This window comes from Ailuropoda melanoleuca, chromosome 14, assembly GCF_002007445.2.
Source record: "Ailuropoda melanoleuca isolate Jingjing chromosome 14, ASM200744v2, whole genome shotgun sequence".
In the NCBI taxonomy this organism is placed as follows: Eukaryota; Metazoa; Chordata; class Mammalia; order Carnivora; family Ursidae; genus Ailuropoda; species Ailuropoda melanoleuca.
The window spans coordinates 30,129,682-30,156,595 of NC_048231.1; the positions used below are offsets into that span (position 1 = coordinate 30,129,682).

Sequence of the window (26,914 nt, forward strand, 5' to 3'; positions counted from 1 at the left end):
TTCAGATTCAGACTGAATTAGACTACTGGCCCTTTTGGGTTTCCAGCCTTCACGGAAGATTATGGGATTTCTTAGCTTCCATAAACACATGAGCCAATTTCTCGTAACTAAAAAATATATATATTTTTAGATATACATTCATCCTATTGGTTTTCTCTGAAAAACCCTAATACAGTGTACATACAGATATTTTATCTGGTACTTCCCTCAATATGCCTCACCAAATACCAAAAGGAAATATACATCCTTTGAAATATCCATTACAAAAGTTTCAAAAAGAAAAAAAAAAAGAAAATAAGAAATATCTGTTACTGCCATGATACAAAATGGTGACATTTACTGAAAATTTCTGAAATCCTTCAAAAATAAGCAATTATTTGATCAAACAAATAACAGAAATTTTTGCCAGAAAATATAGTTTCAATACATTAGTATCAGAGCAATTCGCATAACTACTTTCAAACAGAAGTTCACTTTAGGTTATTTTCAGACCACAATTACAACGTTCAAACTCCCACTGGTTCCTTCTTAGCAGTCTGGTAGGTGCTGGAACTGATATACCTCAATGATTTCTCTAGGAGGTCTGCTAAAAAAAAAAAAAAAAATCACGCAAAACCAAATGCAAGCCAAATAGTCATGATGTATTTTGACATGGGCTGCAGCTACCCGACTGTATCAATCAGAAATCTTATAAATAAGCACAGTCAAGGGATGAGCACTGTACAAACTATCAGCTATCAAGGTGAATCCTTTCCACGGCTTCCTCTGGTCAGCCGGCATCATTTCAATTCCCTTCTCCTTGTTATAAGAGGATAAAGGTCAAGAAATGCCTAAGCAAAAACAAAGACAAGTGATTTTTGCTTACTATCTTATTTTTTTACTACCAACTTCTAATGTTTTTCTCATAATAGGAACAGCTATGAGGTTTTTTTTATATTTCACGTAAAGCTTCAAAGGAACAACCTGAATATCATCTGTACTTGGTACCATTACACCTGAAAAAGGCTGAAGTAAAACTAATTAAAATATTTGGGAACTTAGCTGTGTCAATACTACTCTAACTGAAAGTTCCTTTAAATGAAAATTATTTTGTTTTTTTTTTAATTTACCTAGGATTCTAAGACATACGAGAAGCCAAGAAATCACACTTACTCTGAAATTATACATTATATACATATTGCAAAAATATTAAAAATAACTTAAAAATTGAATTAAATACATGACTACATATAATAAATTTAGGAATATGAGAGCTTTAATAGAACACAAAAAAACTGCCCAAATAAAGTTCTAGATTTTTTAAAACAATAATGTGTGTTATTTATTATCTAAAATCCCATATACTTATTTAGTGGCTATTAAAATAGGTGCATTTACAGAGGATTTTTAAGGCAGTGAAACTACTCTGTATGATACTAGAGTGGTGGATAAATGACATTATGCACTTGTCAAAACTCACAGATCGGACAATACCACGAGTGAACCCTAACATAATCTACAGGCTTTGAGCGATAATGCTGTGTCACTGTAGGCTCACTGATTTTAACAAATGTTATCATGCTGGTGGGAGATGCTGACGGGGGAGGCTGTGTGTACGTGGGGGTAAGGGGTATCTGGGAACTCTTTGTACTTGCTCTCAATTTTGCTGTGAACCTAAAATTGCTCTAAAAAAGTCATTCGTCTCAAAGATTTAAAACACTACCATACAAGGTGATTTCTCCCGAAAGTTCATGTGAGTACTGACCAATATGCCATTTTTCACAAATCTAAGAAAAAAAATTATTTCCAAATGCAGTGTTAGGAGTTCCTGTCAACAGTATAACATAAACCCTGGGGAGCGGAAGCAAAGGACATGTAAACTAGGTATATTCTGTACCTTGTGGACATGGTACCTAGGAAAAGAGGAATTATTTATTTGAGAAAATCTTAATGAGATATACAGAACATAAGAACGAGAATGAAGAGTGTATGCTGAAGCTATACCAAAGTGTCTTCTGGCCTAAAGTATCACCATCTCTCTCTTGGCATCTGTAGAACAAGGTAAGGGAGAAAGAAAAATGGAAGACCATGATCACAGAAAACCTGGTCCACTCATTAGCAAAACTGAAGTTGGACTTTCCAAGATCAAGGATGGCATTATCTGTTTCTCCAAACAGCTGTTCTTTTTGGCCATGGCTTGTATAGCCAATTAACCTGACATTATGCCCACATACTGACTTCTAATGAGTACCTGAGAGAAACTGCTATAGAAAATCGGGGCACCTGGGTGGCTCAGTCGGTTAAGCATCCGACTCTTGGTTTCAGCTCAGGTCACGATCTCAGGGTTGTGAGATCAAGCCCCATGTCAGGTTCCAAGTGTGGAGCCTGCTTAAGATTCTTTCTCTCCCTCTCCCTCTGACCCTCCCCACAAAAAAAAAAAAAAAAAAAAAAGGAAAAAGAAAATATATACTACAATATGGTTTCTTTAAAAACGTGGGAAAATAATATCATGGATTACAGAACAAGTAGTTTATATTTTTAAAAAAGTTTAAAAAAAGGAAATGATTATCATAAAATATTGAAGTTCCTAATTAAGCTCATTTAATTCTGCTAATTAGGATGGACTATATGGATGATAATCTTATCCCAACTCCAATTAACACAAAGGGTAAGCTGTTTGAGAGAGGAAAACATATAGCAAAACGTGTATACACTAGGTTTCCAATTAAACTTCAACCCTCTGGTGTTTTCATTTACTCTTGCCAAAATATAGTGATCTACGTTTCAAGTTTCTTGGAGATCATTTACAAAGTGGCAATGGAATGCCTTTTGGGTAAGAAATGAGAAACACAGGGCACAAATTTTCCCCAAATACAGAAGAGTTGAAGTGGTTTAATTCATTTTTGCTGAGAGAAAATATACAGCAAGAGGTAAACAGTGAAGTCGAGGTCTAAGAATAAAAACCAGCACTGGAACAGTCAGTAGTACAGTCTTCTACATTCTAATAACCAACAGAGATTTGATATACTAGAGTTTTAATATCTAGGTAAAGCTTTTAAAAACCCCATAAACATAATCTAGCAAAAACTACCTATGGTTGAAATTTTCACTGATTGTATAATTTATTTAGTTGCCCCAGCATACTACTCTTTATTTTACTGTCTATTTTGGCAAGTTTTAAAACATGCCCTGTACTTTGGATATTTGATATAATTCACCCCATTTTTTATCAAATTTAATTTTCCATAAGATCTCTTATCTATTACAATTATGACCTTCATAAATAGACAAATGTATTGATTTGTCTCTTCTCACTGGCAGCAAATTGAAATCAGAAGTCTTCTAAAAGAATGTCAAGTTCTTCACCAAATTAGCAAGTGATGTCTTCAAGATGGGTTTAATTTGTGCCACTTGATAACAACCTTTTCTGGATTCGTAACTGTCTCTTTCCACTGATTTGCGGCTTCGGTGTGATTACTGTCCTCGCTTACCCAAATCTGTAAAGGAACAGTACAATCATTTAACTTAACACGAGAATGGCAACTGAGTTCAAACAGTTAATTCCTCTTACTGATGAAAGACAAGTGGAAGTTTGGTTCACATATTTTCAATTTAACAATCTTTCCATTTTTCCAAAAATATGTCAAAACACTTAACCTGTTCAGTCATTCTGAAGACCAATGTTATATGATCCAATCCAACTTCAAAATTTGATGGGAGATATTCTAAAATCATTTCTCCCAAAACAGAAATTAATATCTTTCATTATTCAATAAATCTAGGACTGATGAATCACTGACCTCTACCTTTAAAATCGAGAATATGTTATATGTTAATTAATTGAATTTAAATTTTAAAAATTATATTAAAAAATGAAAATAAATGGTATTGGATAGATGAAAAATAAATAAATAAATACTTAGTATCATTACCACTAACTAGTCAACGGTACTGAAAAACTGATCTTTCTTATAGTATTTATAGTTGAGAAGCTCAGAAACAGACATATTTTTAAGATAATAAAACCTAACTGCACAGAAATTCCAACTGTTTGTATGAAAGCAAAGTCTGACAGGATTTCATTTTTGTGGTGACATTAAATTTTGATTTGTGATGCTGGAGAATTTTACTCTACTCAACTTCAATTTTAGCCTGTATTCTTTTTGTTAACCAACTGTTTCAATGCATAGAAGAGTTCAAGGAAAGAACTGAATATAAAAACTCACTACTAACCTGCCCCACAAAGTGCCTTCTTCTTACAGAGCTCCGACTATAAAGCTTGATGAGAAAAAGAATTTCTTTTTCATTCTGTATAAGTGGAAAAATCATAGTTTCTCCCCACTTTACTCTTCCGTTGGAGGCCTTCAGTAAGCGTGTCTTCTTCTTATAAATCAACTCTCCTGAACTAAACATCCCCACCTTCACGAAGAAACCTAAAAAATAAGAAATTGTGATATGTAAAATTTTACTTTAAATCCCATATAAAGATATATACCTATATATCATATTTGGTGTGAAAATACATAAGCCACTTATGAAGATCTGATGAGCTACTGGCATAACAGAAAAAACGCTGCTAGTAAACTTTACAATTACACTTTACAAAGAACTACAGCGACCTCAAATGAACTTCTCCTCTAACCCGAATGTCATTAAAGACTGGAAATTGTAGGCATCCATACAACCAGCAGTAGGGGAGTATACACTGAAAAGTAGAACTCTTTGGACAGCTGGAGGAATTTATTTCCCAATTTTACACAGGTACAATCCTTTGCGTGAGACTCCAGAAGTTAAACATAGGCCAGCGAGAGAAAGAGCTCCCAGTAATGGCAGAACAGTTGTGCAAACTAACCTTCCCATAGATAACAGTTATAAACTCTGGGGAAAATATAAAAACAACAACAACAAGGACAACAACAACAACAACACTGTTCAAGACCTTAAACACTGACCAAAAGCAGGAAGAAACGGGAGCAGTGTCTAGTCTTAAAAGATGGGAACTGCACCGGCTAACGTTCAGGTTTATGTAGCTTTCCACCTCAGCACCCTCCCCTGTCTGTCGGACGCACGGCACCTACAACTCAGGCAGAGAGTGAAGTCTGACAAGTCTGAGTCATCATGGGATAGAGCTGGAGCTGCAGGGCAGCAAGAAAGGGGGGATGGAACTTCCAGAAAGGAAGGGACCGTTAAGTGAGGACCCAGATGGACCATTAGATTTACAAAATGCAGATCATGGATAATCCCAACTAGCAGTTTTGTTTAAAGAAAAGACACCTCTTAATATAATGAACTGCATCTGTGCTGACATCCTTGTTTCCTAGAACTAACCCTATGTAGTCCTGGTAATTTATTCTTCTCATGCCAAGTTGGATTTTATTTGCTTATTTTTATTTTATGATTTTTCCATCTATCTACATAAGTGGTAATAGTCTACAGCTATTTTGTCCATGCACTGTCTTTTCTGTTTTGATATCGAGAATACGCTCACCTCTTAAAGTTGCTTTTTCCATCACTTCTCATGCTTTGGAACAGCTTATATAAAATAGGAATTAAGTGTTCCTTGAAAGTTTGGTAGACTCTACCAGTAAAATCCTCTTGGCCTGTTGCTTTCATCAGAGGGATTCTTTAACTACCTACACGCATGGTTATCATTTTATTCGGATGTTCTCTCTTTTGGAGTGAAATTCAACAATTTTTTTTCCCCCAAAAATCAGTTATTTTATATAGATGTTCAAATGAACTGGTGTAGTTTTAAATGGTGTTATCTTATTATCGAACCTCTTCGGAATATGAAATGTTATCCTCTTCCTTGTTCATGTTTTCTTTATTTTTTGCTCAATCTAGCTTACTATAGGTTTGTCTATTTTACTGATCTTTTCAAAGAAAAAGCTTTTGCTTTTGATTATGTCTTTTTTTTTTTTAAAGATTTTATTTATTTATTTGACAGAGATAGAGACAGACAGCCAGCGAGAAAGGGAACACAAGCAGGGGGAGTGGGAGAGGAAGAAGCAGGCTCATAGCGGAGGAGCCTGATATGGGGCTCGATCCCATAACGCTGGGATCACGCCCTGAGCCGAAGGCAGACGCTTAACCGCCGTGCCACCCAGGCGGCCCTTGATTATGTCTTTTGCTATCGTCTCCATAATTATCAACTTCAACTTTACCTTTAATTCCTCACCTCTACTTTCCTTTGTGTTTGTTGTTGTTCTCCTAGCTTCCTGAACTGAATGGTCAGTTGCATTTACTTTCAGTCTTTGTAGTTATAACAGACATCCATTGCTTTTGCCTGCCTCCGATAGTCTCTCTTCTTGTACCAGAATAAAGGAGCTCTTACCCCTCTCAGCCCTTCAGGTAGAACTGACCTCAAACCTCCAGCTCTAGGAACAGCCATGTGAACCAGGCCTACACAACACAAAATATCAGAACCCCATCTTGTGCCCCCAGGCAAAGGGAAGGAAAAGTGTTTCAAGGTTTGTCATTGATATTTTCAGTTTTTTTAAATTAAGTTCCTAGTTAGTAGAACATTCAGCGAAGAGTGTAGAACTAGAGAAAGGATAAATTTTCTAGGCTGGTGAAATATATCTGACAGTCCTCTGCACAGTCAACCTATATTAACTAATGAGCTCAATAAGGAATAGCATCAAACGGATAAAAACCAAGCAAGCATGGATTAAAGTAGGCACAATGGCAAAAATGTGAAATCCACTGAAGTAATTTTAAGTTAAAAGGTAAGTATTTAAGTTAAGTAACAAAAGTAACCAAGATTTTAATGTCCATTATTAAGAAATGTAGGAAAAACTACCTTTTACTAAATTTTCTGAAGATTCCACTTTGAACCATGGACATACTTACTCAGAGTGAGAGGTGTTGAAGAGCTTGGCAGGTATTGTGCCTCGAGAATTTGTAACTGAATTCTGCTATTTACAGCTTGAAAACAAGTCCCCAGTTGAAGTTCTGCATGGCAAACCTGGATACCAAAAAAGGGCCATTTGATAATTAAGAATAAGGTTTGGGGGATATTTCAAAAATTCGGAAATAAAGAGCTACAGTAAGAAGTTTTGAAAACGCTGCTTTTTATTGACACACAAAGCTATGATCTAAAAAGATGGTTAGGATAAATGTCATGGATGTGGTAAATATGAGGTGCTCATTTTCATGGATTCTGAAAATCTAAGTCACACCTACATACTTGATCCTTCAAAATCAGAGTAGTCAAAAGACAATTCGAATTGAAAACAGATTAAATTCCTAAGCAGCTGTGCTAAAGAAAATGTCAACAAAATAAACACCAAAAAAGGTACACTTCCAAAACACTTAAATGTAGTCATTTGAATTATTTTTAAGAATACATAAACTACAATAAAAAGTTTCAAATAGGAGAATCATCATTGTTTTTTGTAATTGTAGACATGACAGTAGGTGCTACCCAACTTAGAAGAAAAAGGATTACTACGGGGAACAACATGTGGGTTAAGAGCTGAATTGCTGTGCTGAATGAGAGCCAGCCAAAGAAGAAACTCGGCAGGAAGGGAGCTAGTGAAAATGATGAGGCAGTAAATAATAAGGAAAAGGTCAAAGAAAACCTGAGGCAAACAATGAAATGCAGAAGATACAGAGAAGGGAAAAGTTAAAATGAATTAAAGCTTTTGCTGATTTAAAAAAAAATGCTGCTGTTCTTGGCATTTAAAAAAATAGATTAAAAAGGACATTACTTACTGTTCACAAAACAAGGAAACTACAGGTAAAAATTTATTATGGTTTTGTACCCACAATGTGATCATAGTTATGAAAATGCCTAACAGTGGCAAAACTTCCCTTACTGTGACACACTTGCAGAGCTCTCTCATAAAACCAAGCAGTGTTTGGCAAAGGGTTTGCCCTAACTTGCCAGTGTCATTTCAGAATTGAACTTACTTGTTCTGTTCCAGGATATTAATTTAGATTGTGAAAAACTATTCGAAGTGGTTTTCAATCTCCCAATCACCAAAAAATTAAAATGCCAATCAATCAGCAGGTATATATTAAGTGCATAAGATATGATCTCTGGTCCTGAATAATGTATCATTTTTTAACGAAAAGAAAACTTTCTGAGCCTTCCTAGAATTGTTGTTGAAAGTGAAAAGTTAAGCATAATTGGAGGAAACCACGATCTGGTGATGTTGGAGAATATCTCCTTGGCGGGAACAATATATAGTTAAGCTAAGACAGCCAGTCCTGGAATCAGTGCTTCTGTTCAAATCCTGGCTCAGCAACTACCGGCTGGGGGAAACCAGCAAGTGCTTCGATGTGCTGGTCTCCACGGCAGGAATAACAGGAGCGGAAAGCTCCTAAGTTTGGTGTGAGCATTAAGTCACCTAACACCACCTCACCTGTGCAGTTAAGTGTCTATAAGTCAATATCAGCTATTTCTGCACGAGAACCTCTTCCACATTATTCAACACAGAAATCTGGGTTCTCAAATAAATACTTCCATTACTATTTGTCAAGCTCAACAATTCTGCACCGTGGAAAACATAAGCTCTGTACGAAAGTTCTGCTGTTTCTGGTGACACAGTTGTCAGTGTGTAAGTCTGGCTCTGTCACTTTCACCATTACAGCATCAATTTTCCTCCTCGACACAGGAAACAAAGCCTCCTGTTTTTGCATTAGCCAATAATATGAATCATTCACCCTGAGTAACATAAATTCACTGGTCCAGTATAGCTCCTAAGCTCTTCTTTCAGATAAACAAATGTTTCTAAGACCTCTAATACCTGAAATAATTTGGTGGAAACTTAGCCATAACCATTCATTCAGATTCTCCAAGGCAGGTAAGATTATAACATCTCAATTCCCCAGAAAAGACCTTTGCTGAGTTATCTTCTGATACACTGTATCAGTCTCTGAAGTTTTAATATATGAAGTATCCACTCGAGTAGTCTACTTTTGCCTTTTGTAAAATACAGTTGCAGATTACTGTCTACCAAGCTAATTTCAACGATGCAAGTGACAAACTCCCGTCATGGTTACAAAACAAATTTGCTATAAACGGAATATAAAAATAATCTAATATAGCATGCTTTCATTCATCATTTATTCTTTCATACCTACCTATGTACCAATATTCAATGCAAAGAATGTAACAGGCCTTGAATAAGCACAGTAAAATAGAAAGAAAACAGATGGGAGTTTGAGCCTAGTTTTGTTTAAAACAAGCAACTGAATTCTAAGTTGTAATAAATGCTGTACAGAGAACACACTGGAGATGGAAACAAAATAATACACAAGAAATAACTATTAAAAAATGTCACTTCTTGATTATAGAAATCTTCTGTTTTTTATTTTTATTTTTTTATAACTTTTTTAAAAGATTTCATTTATTTATTTGACAGAGAGAGAGGCAGCGAGACAGGGAACACAAGCAGGGGGAGTGGGAAAGGGAGAAGCAGGCTTCCCGCTGAGCAGGGAGCCTGATGCGGGGCTCCATTCCAGAACCCTGGTATCATGACCTGAGCTGAAGGCAGATGCTTAATGACTGAGCCACCCAGGTGCCCCTGTTTTTTATTTTTTAATCCCTAATTTAATTCCCCTCTAATTCAGTGGTTCTCATAAAGCCAGGCTGCAGAGTAGAATTACCTGGAAAACTTCTGTAAATTACAGATGCTTCTGGCCTAACCCCACCTCCCCTCGCCTCCTACCCCCACAAAATTCTGATTTAATTGGTTTAGATGTGGGCATGTTTATAAAGCTCCCCAGGTGATTCTAACGTGTAGCCAGGGGTAAGAATCACTTTAAGTCACATTAAATATTTTTGAAGGCAGGTAAAATATAAATCCCATATAAAATTAAAATCACATATAGGTTTGACCTTATAGAAGCTTATGACTGATTTTTGTAACTTATCCTGACACAGACACTACAGAATTAAATTATTAGGGATTTCAAAACAATTTAAGGGCAGTGTTTAGCTGGTTAGTTGAGAGAATAAAAATCAGGTCTCAAAAATCAATAAGCAATACAGATAATCAAGTTCTTTACCAAAACAAACAACAGCCCAGCTGTAAGAACCTCCATTTTACCCAAAGTAAGGGTAAATATTTAGCTTACTCATGATTAAAACCAGCTTCCTAATCTATTTTAAGGCAATCTCTGAGTTTGGAGTTTATGGTTCTTTCTTGCTCTTCCTATCAGTTACTAACTTCAGGATTATTTTCCCTGAAGTATGAAACATTTAAACAAAAATGTACTAGGAGAAGGTAACCCTAGGTTATTTCTCAATAGAGAAAGCAAAGCGTCTCTGTTAACCTTTTATCATTTACTTAAAAAGTATTATTTAACAATGACCTTACTGTTATTGTTTCGTGAGAGCCTTCCTGATCCTCTTCAAATTACACTCCAACCAAAACTCACCCACAAAATAGTTCTAAAAGTATAAGACACTTTTAACATTACATACTCTATCACTTACAGAAATTTTTGAAGGTGACATTATATCCAAAGAGTAATCCATTTCTTGTGTGCTAAGAGTTCTGAGTGATAGTGAGCATTCCCCGATGGTTTTCTTCCTGGGAGTCTGGGTTTGAATCTTAAATACAAGCCTTACAGTTTGTAGACTTTGGAGTTTAATAGCAAATACAAAAGTTTCCATAAATTCAATAGTCTAAAAAAAAAAAAACACAAGAAAATAATTTTTAAAATAGAAGTAAAAGGTCTTAAAAAAAGATATGCCGATACAAAAGAAATGAAAATAACATTTTCTAATCTAGGAAAGGAAGATCTAATTTTTTTACAACAAAAAAAATATTTTTCAATGTAACTTAAAATGACAATGACCATGAATTGTTTTTCCAGAATTTATCCTGAATAGGACTTTCTTAATTTCTAAGGAATTCTTTTAATAGTATTCAGGTCAATATCAACACCAAGTTTAGCAGAATACAGCTTTTCTCCTTTTTTGAAAATTGGGTTGTTTTCCCTCTTTGGTTCTGGGGTATCTTTCCTGCTGTTCACCACAATTTTTCAACAGTTAATAAGTGGTTTGAGAATCTCATGTGTGCTCTCTCAGTGAGCACCCCAAATCTAACTGTTCACACTGAGACCTGAATTACTTCTCTTCTCTGTCTAACGTTCTTCCCACCTACCTTGGGCTTTGATTTCTCCTCCGGTGATGTCTGCTTCACTCTTTCCAATCTGGAAACCAACCTCCTTGAAAAGTGCTGCCTTTTCTCATAACCACCCACCCCAGGCAGCAAGTCAGTGTCTTCTGTGCTCAGAGTATTTTCAAAAGTTCTTTTCATTACTCCTAATATTTTAAAAGCCTTGGCTTACCATGGCTAACATCTTCTTGACACTAGACTGATTTCGTTCTATACTACCTTCTTCCCATCTTTACTGCATTCGTTTGAATAGGAGCTTTTTTTTTTTTCCTTTTGAAAAAACAAGATATCTGGGCAATTGACATCAGTATTTTAGATACTGTGCCCACATTTTCACTTTTATTGTAATTGCTTACATCTCTATATCAGAATTGTGTTTCTGAGAGCCTCCCAACCTCCAGAGCTGTCTTTTTCTCTCAGAGTCTCGAGCCACAGGATCACACCAACAATGTAAGTAGACATAAAATGTTTTTAAACTGAGATGCAATGAGCTCACACATAATGCAAGTGTGCTGGTCTACTTCACATTTTGCTACAATCAGGGTCAACAAGTTGATAAATAATAATAAATTTTAAAAGTAAGATTCCATGCAAGGTTTAATACGAGAACAATTTTCCCCAACTTTTCCTACGTTAACTTAGTTTTATTTGAAAATCAAAAAGTGAAATCCTTTCTGTTTAATTCAGGAAGGATTCATCTTGAATGTCAGCATTATAACCAGAGTTAAGACTTACTTCCATCTTAACTTTCTAGAATGCATATTTTCATAAAGTGAGATACTAAGACATGTACATCAATTTTGATGATTGCCTTTTCATTAAGAACATTTTTACACGTCCTTAAAAATTCTTCCTAAACGTTATTTTTTGTAGCTGCCTAGTACTCTATCACATGGTATTATGGTTTAAATTTGGCCCCCAAAAAAGATATGCTGAAGCCCTGAGGCCCAGTAACTCAAAATGTGACCTTATTTGGAAATAGGGTCCTTGAAGATGTTAACTCTTGAAGCAAAGGTGAGGTCATAGTGAAGACACAGTGACAGATGGAAAATGCCACGTGAACACAGAAGCACAGAATGAAGTCAAGGAATCCCAAAGACAGCTGACCACTACCAGAAGCTAGGAGAGAGGCATGGAACACATTCTCCCACACTGCTGACACCTTGATTTCAGACTTTCCCCAAAACTGCGAGGGAAAATTCTGCTGTTCTAAGCCACCCAACTGGTAATACTTTGTTACAGCAACCCAAAGAAACTACAATACCCATGGTATATAGAGCATGACTTTTCTCAACCATTCCCCTATATAAGACATTTAGTTTCCAGTTATTCCCCTAGGAACAGAACTGCCAAGAGTACTTTATATATTTTTTATTTGCATTTTAAGTTATTTCCATGGAACATACTCCAAGTAGAATTACTATGCAAAGGCATATAAATATGTCAAGGCTTTGATGTGTTTTGTCAAAATAATTTCCAGAAAGTTCTATGTTCCAGAGTACTTATTAATTTTTCCTATTTTTAATAAGCAAAGAAAGATAGAAAAGAGAGAGCAATATGTAATTTAAATTTGTATTTCTATAATTACTAGTGAGAATAAATTTTTTTCATGGTTATTAGTTATTTGAATTACCTTATTTTTAAGTCATATGGCCTTACAGAAAACACCTTTCATCTGCATGGAAAAACACTAACCTTTCAACATATATGAGAAGACAAAAATGAAGACATATTTAAAGTAATGTGAAATCTAAAATCTATAAAACCAAATTCAGGATCATAAGTCTTCCAATTATCATAACTGAAAATACTTAAAAGAAAATTATTACAATCATGCAATTCTTCTTCAAAGTCAAAGTGGGCTAGGAGGAGACAAGATGAAAATATATTTTCCTTTCATATAAGAAAAGTAGTCTCCTTAGATAATGTTCATTTTGTATATACTTTAGTGATTAAGATCTTCTTTTTAAATGAATCCCAATATTGGACAGTGAAATATCAAGTATTTCTGAGGCACAAAATTGTCTTTAAAAAGCAAGGAATATGTAATTTGCAATTTCCCCAAAATAAAATACTTTCTCATTCCAATTCTTTATATAAAGTGACAAATATGAAAAAAAATAAAAAATAAAAAGAAATTCAAACACAAACGGCCACTTACATTAGAGCCCTCCTTTGCTGAAGATTTGAAATGCACGGGTTTGGGCAATGTTAGCGTTCCTTTTATAGAAACAGTAGGAGAGTCCCCACAACTAGAAGGCCAACTTAAATCTCTGCACTAAAAAAATTAAAAATACAGTTTGAATTTTACAAAGGACCCTGACAATACAAATATTCGATGTATTTCTTGAGTTAATGACTTAAATACAAACTATAAAAGTAAAACGTTAGTGTACGGAGAACTTCTGTTTCATCTACATTAAAATAATTGGACATTTAATGTTCCGGACATCATATCAATTTTCTTCTTGGGGTTAAAACCACAATTCCATCAGACCTACAGATTTATTTTCTTTAGAGTCTTCTAAAAATATCGTTTTCTGCAAAATACTACAGAATCCTAAATTCCAAAGAAGGTATTTTTCTGTTCCCCCAAAGAGAGCAACAGATGTTTATAATGAAAATATTCAGTTTCGTAAGTAAAGTTGGCATTAACTAAATTAACTTACCTGCAAAACTGTGATCCAGATCTGCTCTACTGAAGAATTATAAAACACTTTCACATTCAATCTCCCAAAATCTCTTTCATCTCCTGACAGAGTAATTGTATCTGAATTGTGAAAGGACAAGAACATTTGAAATGCTGTGCAATCCTTCTAATCCAATTACGCTTTGATACAATCCAATTTTAAGAGCACAGCTGAAAAATGCCACAGTTATTTTTTTTAAGTTGCCACTTTAATAAGACAAAAATCACACTTCCATGTTATCATTGGAGTCCTAGGGGAAGATCTACTCTAAAAAGTACGTGGGTTGAAAACTTAACTCAAATATAGCCTGAGAGACTTAAGTTAAAACAAAGATAAACTTTCCCAAATAACACTCCCTTTAATCCTGGATGCTTCCGGAAGTTCCTTCACTAGAATACTTCAAAACAAACAAAAGGAATTTAACTGCTTTCTGTTTTTTTAAAGACGCATTCATAGCCTGAACACTAGAAAATGGGCCACCTGATCTGAGTATTCATATGCAGATAACAGATACAACCATCTAGAGGTTTTCTTCTTTACCTTACCACATATATGTTCACATTACTATTAGGTAGAAATAATTCCCTTAAAAAAAAGAATATAGAAAGAAGGCACTTTATTCCTTACCCAGGCTTCTGTTACTGCCCTGGGAATTTTTCCTTGAAGAAGAAGTACTAGGCATGCTGGACCATGAATCATGTCTCTAGAGATAAAAAATTGTTCTTAAGTCTGGTATCGCACATCAAACTTTAAAGATTCTGAAACTTATGCCCGAACACCCACCCTAGTATCAAACTGCATGCTAACCACGTTGACACTGTTACTGGTCAGAATTTCCCTCTTTTAGACAGTAAAGGGGGAGAAAAGCTTTCTGTGTGTGTTATCAGGAAAATATTCAATAGCTTACTCGATCACATATGGGGAAAGCCTTTGCTGTTTGGGGTTTGGTTTCGTAATAAGGAAAAAGAGGTTACTGCTTGTTTTCTACTTGAAAATACCGGTAAAAATAAGAATACATTCGGAAAGGCCCTGTTACCTAAAAACCTGTTAAGTAGCAGTCATAGAAGCGTGGTCCCTCTGAACCAGCAAGATCACTACCACGGGGGAACTTGCTGGAAATACAAACTGAAGCCCCAGTACAGAGCTACTCAATCAAAAAAGCCCTGGGGGTGAGACCCACAACCTGTATTCTCACAAGCTCATCAACCTATTCTGATACACATTCTAGAGCTGGTGCTATAAAGAAGTAATTCTGCGAAAAATTAACTCGGCTGAGGATTACGAAGGATTATTTAGAATACATTTCCATTTTAACAAAATACATGTATATACGTTCACGTGGAAAAAAGCCCGCAAGTATACATAACAGTATTTTCATGGTGCTTTTAGTCTCAGTTACAGGAATAGAGATGATTTATCTTTTCACTTTGCTTAACTCTATTTTCTAATTTTTAATAATAATCACAATTTACTTGTACTTTTAAAAGAAACTCTTTAAACACCAAAAAGTCATTCTATTTCAAAAATAGGAGGATGCTGTGTTGATATTAATGAATAATTAAAATTCTGTATCTCAACAGAAATACTAACTTTTACTAAGTAGGTAGCTATGTTCAAAAAGGAAGGTTACATCAATAAGCACTTCTAACCACACCGTTTTAAATTCCGACTGCCTGAGTACATACCAACTGAGAGATGTAAAATTCATTAAAAAACAAAGAAAAAGAAAAAAGACTGCCTTTTAGTATTCAGCTGAGAGCATCCTGAAAAAATACACACAGGAAATGCCAAGTGTTCATTATTCAGATATTACCACGTATTTATCTACAAAAGATCTACACATGTTGCTTCTAACGTAATTCACACCTTCCTCAATTTTTAGCTTGAAAATAAATTATCGTATACAATTAAATTTGTATCAATAATTCACCTGCATGAACCGCTGAGATGAACTTGTAAGATCAAACATAGACTTGCTTAGCCCAGGGGAACTGGGTAGTTTGCTGGTCCTTAAATCACAAACTACGAAGGGATATGGAAAAAATTCTTTATGTTAAAGAAGAAACACTGGAATTTTACTTAATCACCATGAACTAAATCTCTATAGCAGTGCATCATGAATATTAATGCAATCTACTTAAGAGAGAAAGTCTACTAAAGTCTAAATTTTTTTCAATTATTTTACTTTTGTTCTAAACAGAAACCAACATAAATCAAACAACACATTTTCACAACCGCATCAAATACCAAGCAGGAGAAATTCATTCTTTTTGCTTACGTTACAATTCTTCATTCCACAGGAATATTCTTAAGAGAATGTAGGTCTTCTGTGCTAAATGCAATTCAACTACATAATAAGCATTTACCACATTAAAAAAAACAATACTGAATTCCATGTGTTCCTGTATTTCTAGTTTATATTTCTAATTTCCCTCCTAAACTAGAAGATTATTTTTTTTGTAAGATTTTATTTATTTGACATTTGATAATTATTTGAGAGAGAGAAGGCGAGAGAGAGAGCACGCACGAGTGCACAGACGGGGAGCAGCAGGCAGAGGGAGAAGGAGAAGCAGACTCCCCGCTGAGCAGGGATCATGACATGAGCCAAAGGCAGACACTTAACCAACCGAGCCAACCAGGTGTCCCCCCCCCCATTTTTTAAATTTTATTTATTTACTTGACAGAGAGAGAGAAATAAACTAGAAGATTCTCAAAGAATGGAACTCGGTATATTAACTGTGTATTCTAACACAGTGTTGAAATAAATATTCAAGAGCACCTGAGTAGCTCAGCCGTTAAGCATCTGCCTTCGGCTCAGGTCATGATCCCAGTGTTCAGGGATCCAGCCCCGCATCAGGCTCCCTGCTCAGCGGGAAGCCTGCTTCTCCCTCTCATACTCCCCTTGCTTGCATTCCCTCTCTCGCTGCCTCTCTATCAAAGAAATAAATGAAATCTTTAAAAAAATAATAAAATAAATATTTAATACTTCTGCCTTGTTTTCAGCACCTCACCCTGAATTCAGTTGTTGAAATAGCTATATACATTAAAAACTTGAAAAACAGAATTTTGTAATCAGATTTGTACATGAAAGTCTAAAACTGGTACAGTCCTCAAATATTACACCAAGAAAGTTCTATGATCACATAGGCATTTTCTGTTTTCTTTACATTTGCAATCTCATCATGAATTCGTAAATTTATAACTTTCACTGACTAGAGCAGAAAAGAAAAAAGCTAATAAATATTTACTACAGAATTTCTGAATGGATAGATGATATATAAAAAAAACGAAACTTTTCAAAAAAGAACAAAACGGCATTTGGAACTACCAATACACACAATTCATTAATCCTTTTACATTAGACAGAACACCACAGAGATGTCATAACATTTATCATATCACTTCTGAAGCCCGCTTTTCTCTTATTTTTTTGTTTTGGATAATAAGAATCATCTCTTCCAAGGTCTTAGGTTTCATTTGATCTACATTTGCTAAAGAGAAACACAAAGAGAAAACACAAAAAAATGTTCATACCTGATCCATACAGTCTCGCTGCTTCTGAGCGAGGAGGAAGGCGCCGGCTCAAATCAGGCGAAATGTGCTGATACTTATAGCAGGGGTTGTATATATCATAGCTGGGTCCGTGCTGGGATGAACTGGAAAGTTCTACCTTTCGATCTCCAAAAGATGCTCTAGCAGATCCTAAAAGTAAGTGTTTCTAAAGTTTTATAATACCCTTTTCTTGGACTTATTAGCTAACAGCCGGTGCATCCAAGGCAAAAGGGAAAAAAAATTTGTCTCAAGTAATACCAAATCACATGTGTTTGAAATATAAAAAAACAAGCACACATTTATTGAGCTCTGCATGGAGTATTCTGCCAGGGATCAGCCAAGAACCCTGCTCTCAAGACAGTCTGGTAAATTTTTGGCATTTTTCTTTGTCCCATGAACTATTCTGTATTTTGTGATCTGAGTTTCCTTTCATTTTTCTACTTATGCAAAGAACATTTTTTAAGTAAAAAGATGATCATTTTTTGACGAAGACGCAGAACATTTATGAAAATTGACCACATTTTTGTGATACACAGAGCAATTCTCAATAACTTCGAAAGGACTGAAATCAGAGAGTAATGTTCTCTAACCACAATGCAATAAAGTTAGAAATCAACAAAAAGGTGATTAGAAAATATTTATATGGAAACACAAAGGACCTAGGATAACTGAACAAAATCTTGAAGGAGAAAAACAAGATTGAAAGATCTGTGCTACTGGGTATTAGGAGCAGAACACTGGCACAATAAGATTGAGCAGAACAGAAAGAGACACCCATTATTTTGTGGACATTAGATTTACAATCAATGTGACACTGGAAAATAGTGCAGAAAGAATAGTCTTTTCATTAAAAGGTGCTAAGGCAACTGGATATTGATATATAGAAAATAAACCTTCATCTCAACTAAAAAAATTCACAAAATAGTAATTTCAAGTGGATTGTGGGTCTAAATTAAATGTTAAGGCAAACCAGTAAAACTTGTATATTTAAGTAAACTTGTAAGACAGTTTTCACAGCCTTAGAGCAGGGAAGAACTTCTTAAATGGAACACAGCATTTATCATAAAATTTTTTTAATACACTGAACCACATTAAAATTGAAATTTTCCATTTTTCTAGACTATTGAAGAGAGTGGAAAGGTAACCCACGGAGTGGGAGAAGACATGTGCAAGAAACATAACCAACAAAGGGCTCACACTGAGAATATATAAGGAATTCCCACAAATCAGCAAGAAAAAGACAGGCAAGCCCAAAAATAAATTGGCTCTAAGACTCAAGCAGGCACTTCAGAAGAGAGGCTATCCAAATAGCCAAAAACATGAGAGGCTGCTCAATTCCATTAGTTGCAAGGCAAATGCAAATGAAAACTTCAAGGAGATTCCACTCCAGACTCACCAGAGTGGTTAAAATCAAAAAGCCTGACAAAAGCAAGTGTTGGCAAGAGTAGCGCAAAGTGAGCTACCAAACTCTGCTGGTGGGAATATAAACTGAGGCAATCACTGTAGAAAACAGTTTGGCAAATTCTACAAAGGCTGAGATAATATATACCCTGTGACATGACAATGCTGTTCTGGGACATGTACACAACTCAAATGCCTGCACGTGTGCACCTCGAGACTCGTACAAGAATGTGAGTAAGCATCATTACCCAGCATGGCCAAAAATTGGAAAAAACTCAACGTCCGTCAACAGTAAAATGGACTGTAGTATATGCTTACTACATAAAAGCAACTTTTGTATGTTATACAGAAACACGACTGTATATCATGCCATTGAGAAAAAAATAAATATATTTTTAATAAATACAATAAAAATATTGTACGGATATTAAAGCTAACTGAAGCTACTGACAACAATTTGAATGAATCTCACAAAAATAACGTGGAATGAAAGAACCCATAAACAAAAGACTATATGCTGAATATATCACTTCATTTACATAAAGGTCAGAAAACAGAAAAAGCTAAACTGTGACATTTAGGGATATGTGCTCAGGTGGTAAAAAGGAAGAACAGCAAGGAGGCAATTAACTATCACAGTTGGGACGCTGATTACTCTGGAGAGATGGAAAGGAGGGAAGATGGGGGCTTCTACGTATGGCTGGTGATACAAATTTGTTTACTTGAGTGGCTACCGTACACATGTTTTGCTTTGTAACAAATCAAGGAGCTATGTATTTCTGTTTCGCTACTTTTTTCTACATGTGCATATTTCGCAATTTAAAAAGGGTAAAACAATAGATCAAATTCCTTTCCAAGTTAAGAATCACATTGGAAATAATATGGAGACATAAAATAAAGTTTCTAAGTGTTTAAATTATTGCCATCTTTTCATCCTTTTTATCCCGTTTAAAATAGAACCCATGGTACAAACCAATACTTTCTGAATTAAGCTAAACCATAAAACAGGTGGCTTCACGCTGAGTTCAGAAAAGAAAAATAAAATATGGGGTTATGAGGTGAGATCTTATCCTCACCCCAGTTCAAATAACTATGTGTGTAATCCAAGCACAATACACAGGCAGAGGGGTGCCAAGACGGAGCTGCGATGCCAGAGAGCTTTGTCAGGAGCCTGTATACCTTAGAAGCTGACCCGTAAATCATTCAGCACACAAGTCTGTTTATGGTAACAAGAATACACTGTCAGGAGTCGTAGCACCAAAGATGACTCACGACCTTTACAGGCTATACCTAAAAAAGAATATTCTGATTTCATTTTTCCTTTACAGAATTCCAAATTTCCCCTCCAACGGTCTACAGTGATATCATTTTTAAAGTTCAAGAGAAATGTCTCTCAATTTACAAAACCACAGCGCTATAAAACTAACATAAAGTAACAGTTACTTTACACCTCTCAAAAGCGCTATCTAAAATTTCAATATCTATTTAAAATGCCTTCTCTTAATGGATAGACAGGTATGTGATAAAGCACGCACCGTAAGATGTTAATGACAGAATCTATGTGTTATGAAGCAGTAAGCAACGGCTGTAATGAGACCCATCAGTAAGTAAGCAATGAAACAAGACGCATTTCTAATACTTGACACGTAATTTCAGTTATTACTGATAGTGGTTTGCCTTATCTCCCTCTCAGAATTTCCTGCTCAGCCCACCCCTCACAGGCGCATACACGTACAGCATGCACACGTCTAGACTTAGACACCAAGAACACTTTCTCAACTCTAATAAAGTCATCTTTCTCTCCAATATGATCAAAATCAGATGGCTTTACCACATACTCATTGAGCCTATAATTTAAGTGTAAACCAATTTCCTCATTCATTCAAATGACAAGCAATCTGTTTTCTAGTGATCTAATAAAACAGACAAAAGAGGAACTACCACATATTGCCAGGTAGGTATTTTTCATTTTCTGATTATGAAAATAATACGTAAGATACCCTAGATGTTTAAGAATACAGAATTTATTAAATAAATTATGGTACATCTACAGACTTAATACCATGGGGCCATTAAAAAGCAATGAATATGAAATCGTGTTCACAACGTGTGATATGAATAAAAGAGACCACAAAACTGTTTATGTGGTTTAATCCCAATCCTGTTAACAAGTACAAGAGAAAGAGAAAGACCGATAATTAGGGTACACTGTGGCCAAGAGCTTTTAAACACTGGTTTTTGTGGGGTTTTTTTTAGATTTTATTTATTTATTTGACTAAGACAGCCAGCAAGAGAGGGAACACAAGCAGAGGGAGTGGGAGAGGAAGAAGCAGGCTCCTAGCAGGAGCCTGACGTGGGGCTCAATCCCAGAACGCTGGGATCACGCCCTGAGCGGAAGGCAGACACTTAACGACTGCGCCACCCAGGTGCCCCTTAAACACTGTTTTTGAGAGACACTGCTTATGTGCAAAACAAGGTGGTGGGCCAAGCACAGGGTTCCTCTTTCCGGGAACGANGGGGAAGGGGGGAGGAGGGGGGGGGGGGGGGGTGGGCTGGCTCATCAATCAATCACTCCTACCAAACCCAAGTCTCCTATAGATAACAACAGTACACTGCAGACCAAAAACAAAATGAACGGAAACCCTGAAGGGACTGGAGAGTGAGAAGAAGCAGGGCATATTCAGGACAGCATTAACTCCTGGAAAAAAGGGAATGGCCACCTGTTTTTAATGACTGTTAGCCTGAGCACAAGCCAAAGTTGGCACTGCACAGGGCAGATAAAATGCCAAAAGAAAATCCACACTCTTTCTGGACTAAGGAACCAGAGGGCAGAGTTCAGAGCAACCACAGCTGCTAGAAAGTAAGATGGAAATCTTGGAAAGGAGAAAGCCCCAAATTCTGTGAATAAAGTCTGCTCAAATATCTAGCTGATCCCTGAGCACACATATGCGGGACAGATTCCAACTAAGGATACAAAAACCAATCTGAGATAAAAGCTGCCATCAAAGACACAGAATTTGCAGCAGAGTCCAACCAAGTTCATTGCCTGCTTAAAAGAAAAAAGGAAAAAAACAAAAACAAAAACAACCCTCTCATCTCAGAGTAATATAACAGATTCTAAAGTGTCCACGACACAACATCCAAAACCCAGAATACAATCCAAAATTACTCTGTACACAATGAAACATGTAAAGGTGACCCATTCTCAAAAGAAAGACAAACTACAGAATCCAAACCTAAGTGTCTCAGATGTTAGAATCAGCAGATAAAGATACTAAAGCCCAAAGACATAGAAGAAAATGGGCTTACAATAATGAAGAAAAGAAAATGAAATCACAGAAAAGAAACAGAATCTATAAAAAAAGAACCAAATGTAAATTCAACAACTGAAAAACACAACGTCTAAAATAAAAATTCACTGGATGGGCTTAACACCTGTATGGAAATGACAGAGGAAAGAGAGAGTGAACTGGAAAATCAATAATATCCGATCTTAAGAAGAAAGAAGAAAAAAAACGCTGAACGACAACAAGCAGAAGTCTCAGAGGCCCATAAAAACAATATAAAAAGGTCCAACATATGTCTCATTGGAATCCCAGAATAAGAACAACGATGGGGCAGAAAAACATATTTGGAAAAATATTCTAGATTTTGATAGGCGTTTCGATTACACTGTTATATGCACTTGTTCAAACTCAACAAAAACAAAGTTAAAACTGAGGCAGTTCATTGTGTGTAAGGTTTAGGTCAAAAGAAGAAAACTAAACAGACACTGAACTCTGGTAAATTACATATATGCTTAAGTATTTAGAAAAAAGTGTATTAATGTCTGTAATTTACTGTGAAATGTGCTCTCCAACCCCCCCAACCCAACTTAAAGAGGATTAATAACAGAAAGAGGAATGGATAGATATGTGATTAAGTATGGTAAAATATTAATGATAGATTCTATGTGGTGGCTATGTGGGTAATCATATTCTTTCAACTTCTCTGTATGTTTGAAATTTTTCATAAAAAAATTTTGCGGGGGAAAAACATTGTGACAGCGTTTAAATGGACTAAAGCAAATTATTTTTAAAATACAAGAATTACATGTTGTTTCTTCTTATCATCATTATTCCATTGGCCACTAACAGCATCAGCCAAAATTTACCCAATGAATCTATCTCACTCAAGCAGCTATTTAGACTGGGAAGTTACGTACAGTGGAATATTACTCAGTCATCAAAAAAAAGAAATCTTACTATTTGCAAGGATGTGGATGGAACTAGAGAGTATTATGCTAAGCGAAATAAGTCAGAGAACGACAAATATATGATTTTACTCATATGCGGAATTAAAGAAACAAAACAAACATAGGGGAAGGAAAAACAAAATAAGACGAAATCAGAGAAGGAGACAAACCATAAGAGACTCACGCTATACGAAACAAACTGAGGGTCACCGGAGAGGAGGTGGGTGGGGAGAAGGGATAATTGGGTGACGGGCATTAAGGAGGGCACTTGATATAATGAGCACGGGGTGTTCTATGCAACTGATGAATCACTAAACTCTACCTCTGAAACTAATAATACACTCTATGTTACTTAATTGATTTTAAATTTTTTTAAAAAAGGCCACATCAACACACAGATGTGTTGATTGTGATCAGATTTCATAAAGGGACCATTCAAAAATATTATAAATTAAGTTCCTCTACAGAAAGAGCAAAACATAAAAAACAAAATATAAATTTATATATAAAAAAATTTTATATCTTTCAAGATATAAAAGAGCAAAATCACAGAAACAATAGCATTTAAATGCTATGTGTTGATTTTTAAATCCTGCCGTGTCATTGCTTACCTTCCAGTTCCTCCAGATGTGAGGGAGTTCCTTGTACCCGGGGCTGAACATATGATAGCTTAAACCTGGGCACCACAAATGGTACTTCTTTGCCATCAGATGGTAATTTGGAAAGTAAGTAATCCTCAGTACAGCCAACCTGAGGCTTTACCGAAACAGAACTCAATGGAGGGACACAGACAGTGGTATTTTGACTCTCTGAGACTGCTGCTTTAAAGTCTCTCTCCCTGGAAACTGTGTGTAAAAGAAGAAAAAGAAAAATCTCAAATATGATTGTGGAGTTAGATATAATAATCTAAAGTTAGCATGCTCTGGTACTTACTTAATCATTTTAGAACAAACTGCTGATACGGAAACTACTACGTAGATTTCCTATCAAGCACTTCTGGAATCTACATTAATTCTGTCCCGGCAATATTTGAGAAATTAACACACTATTGCCAAAGTATATTAACTTATCATAATGGCAAAAGCAGTTCTTAAAGAAACTCATTCCCACAAAAGAGTTCGCAGATGGAAAACAAGTTTATTTTGTGGTTAATTCCACAATGCTTTCAAGTAAAATACTATCAATGAAGCAATTCTTGCTGTCGGTACTGGTGGTGAACACCAGTCTTAAATATATAAAAGAATTCTAAAAAAGAAGCTAAAGGTCTCTAAGTCTACAAAAAGCCTTCACCCAATCACAAAATAAAATGTATTTTTACCCTAATATAATAGCGACTCTCCCTGCTCTAGCTTCTATGACCTATTTCACCCCTGTCTCAAATGCTGTGTGATTCCTAAGCTGGTGACGTAGGATGGGGAGGTGAGGGACACCCAGAGTTCATCCTTATGTACAATTAGTATTGTCTACTGACTTCAGAATGAAAGTACAACTACTACTACTGGGTAGGAATTTATGAAATGTTTTAATGCAAAAAGAAGCCTTCGTACTCAAATATACTAGGAAGCTATGCTCTAGATGAAGGAATACAAGCAAAAGCCAGAGAAAAATAAAGTTCCAGTCATAACTCTGAAGAGAGGAGACCACCATGCAATTGAAAGGGAACCCACCAGGAGTCCTTCATAAATATGGGGTCTTGATGAAATAATGGGTCTCCTCTCCATCAGTCTCTCATTTGTGAGAGGCATTTTTTAATGCGCTGTTCATAAACTAGAAATTGTCTTTATTCAAATGAAAACATTTGCCAGAGTATACTGCCCCCAAACACACCCAACACTTCTCTCTCCCTGCCTTTGCCTGTACAATTTCATCCGCCTGTCCTACCTGATCAGGTCCAATTTTCACCTCTTCTTACTTCCTTCTTCTGACTGAGCTGCTGAAACCCTCTTGAGACTCCCACACCAAATGCCATCCCCTGGGTGGTGACGTCCCAGGGTGTCTTTGGGTTGAATGTTGAATTTATCTCTTTCCCCCACGCTCCAGGGGACTTTAATACTTACCTAGTGTGCCCCAGACGTATGTTTCTGTCTCCCCCATGAAGTTAGGAAACATGTCTTACTTATCTTTATATTACAAAATGCCACAAATAAAAAAGACATTAAATACATGTTTGTTGAAGTCAAAAGAAGCCAAACTCACAATTGTGCTTTTCTGTTTCACCATAAAAACATCCTCTACAGCAACTCTTTATAAATTCTGCTGCCATTACATCCAATTTCCAATATTCAGCAACTGATACAAACTTCCAATTCTAATATTAACCTGTTGATAGAATAGAAAACAAATTAACATGATCATGCTTCATGTCACTAGGTATCATCAAATAAATCATATTATCTGTCTTTCTAAGATGAATGAGGAATACAAAACAAAAATGTTTAGAGGAAGATAGATTTTTCAACTTACATGTAATTTTGTATGACCTACGCCCGTTATAAGTTATTAAAATGACATACTCAAAAATCACTAACTGAACAATCTCAATGTTAAATCCAGGGGGGAAAAAAAAGAAAAATTCACCCTCAATTTTCTTTTTTGCCAGGTATACCCAAATCAATGCCCAAGCAAAATTTCCAAGAAAATATAGCACTCACAAAAAGTGTGAGAAAAATTTCACTTCCTCCAAATCAATTCTTTTGGTAACCCAAAGGTCCTATAATGGGGCCAACAAACAACTTCATACTTTATAAGTTGGTTTAACATTTAGAATTACACTAACAGAAAAATATATCTGAAACACTATATTACACACACACACACACACACACACACACACACACACACAAAGATATCAGCTACCTAAACCACATACAACATAAACTGGAAATAAAGGGAGTTGGTTTTATTTTATTTTTTTCAGGGATTTTATTTTTAAGTAATATCTACACCCAACATGGGGCTTGAATTTACGACCCCAAGATCAAAAGTCATATGCTATAGTGACTGAGCCAGTCAGGCACCCCCGGAGTCTGTTGTAAGTTAATTAGGAACATAAAATTGTCTAAGAACTTCACATCCAAGGGCACCTGGGTGGCGTCTGCCTTCCGCTTGGGTCGTGAGCCCGAGGTCCTAGATTAGAGCCCCATGTCAGGCTCCCTGCTTGGTGGGAGCATGCTTCCCCCCCTCACTCCCCCTGCTTATGCTCTCTGTCAAAGAAATAAATAAAATCTTAAAAAAAAGAACTTTGCATCCAATTGCCCACCTTGGACTCACTGACTTAATTCCAAATGCACTCTCTTCATTTATGCATACTTGCACTCTGTATATTTTTCATGGGAAATATCAAAGGTTTACAAAAGATAAAATGGTATAAGAAAACCCCTAACACCCGGACTAAACAGTTATCAATTCATAGTGAATCTTCATACATCTCTGTGTCCCCACTTCTGTTTCTGGGATCTGTAAGTAACAAATTTTCTGACTTTACTTCCTTTGTGTGGATGTACTGAAATTGCACCTTCAATCAAAACAACCCTGGGGGTTTTCACTTCCCAAAGTGGGAACTCAGATGATGAGGGAGCTACCTGCCAACCCCTGTAGGTGGCTTGCATCTCCCCCTCCCGCAGGTCATAAGCTACATATTCTCAATGTAATACACTAGCTCTGGCTTCCACACACGGTCACCAACAAATTTGTCAAAATGCTGGGCTTTTGCCCATCTGATGGGAAAGAAATGATATCTCGTGTTGTTTTAATCTGCATCTCTTTTTCTGTGAGGGTGGGCACCTTTTCATATAAGGTTAATCTGTATTTGTTTTTATGAACTCGCTGTTCATTATCTCTGGCCCATCTTTCTATAAAGCTATTGGTCCTTTTCTGCCTCCATTTTAGACTTTTATATACTTGAGAGATTAACACATTGTCCA

At 35.9% G+C, this 26,914-nt stretch overlaps 1 protein-coding gene across 1 annotated transcript; it reads right to left on the bottom strand.

Moving 5' to 3' along the window:
- Positions 1 to 2,418: 2,418 nt before the first annotated feature.
- Positions 2,419 to 25,310, bottom strand: TC2N (tandem C2 domains, nuclear). The gene is made up of 11 exons (XM_019809650.2): positions 25,188 to 25,310; positions 23,603 to 23,836; positions 17,339 to 17,506; positions 15,735 to 15,826; positions 14,432 to 14,507; positions 13,784 to 13,884; positions 13,276 to 13,392; positions 10,427 to 10,618; positions 6,832 to 6,946; positions 4,213 to 4,412; positions 2,419 to 3,476 (listed from the first exon to the last, which is right to left on the bottom strand). Exons 1-11 carry the CDS (start codon positions 25,252 to 25,254, stop codon positions 3,366 to 3,368), a joined length of 1,473 nt encoding a protein of 490 aa, XP_019665209.1. The 5' UTR covers positions 25,255 to 25,310; the 3' UTR covers positions 2,419 to 3,365.
- Positions 25,311 to 26,914: the final 1,604 nt, after the last annotated feature.

Excerpts from the sequence above, each read along its gene's own strand:
- TC2N (XM_019809650.2), bottom strand. The coding sequence starts at position 25,254 with ATGGCAGCAGAATTTATAAAGAGTTGCTGTAGAGGATGTTTTTATGGT. Across the intron at positions 23,837-25,187 it reads TGAAACAGAAAAGCACAATT|TTTCCAGGGAGAGAGACTTT; the intron begins GTGAGTTTGGCT and ends TTTTACACACAG. Across the intron at positions 6,947-10,426 it reads TGTCACCTTCAAAAATTTCT|GTTTGCCATGCAGAACTTCA; the intron begins GTAAGTGATAGA and ends TTTGGTATCCAG.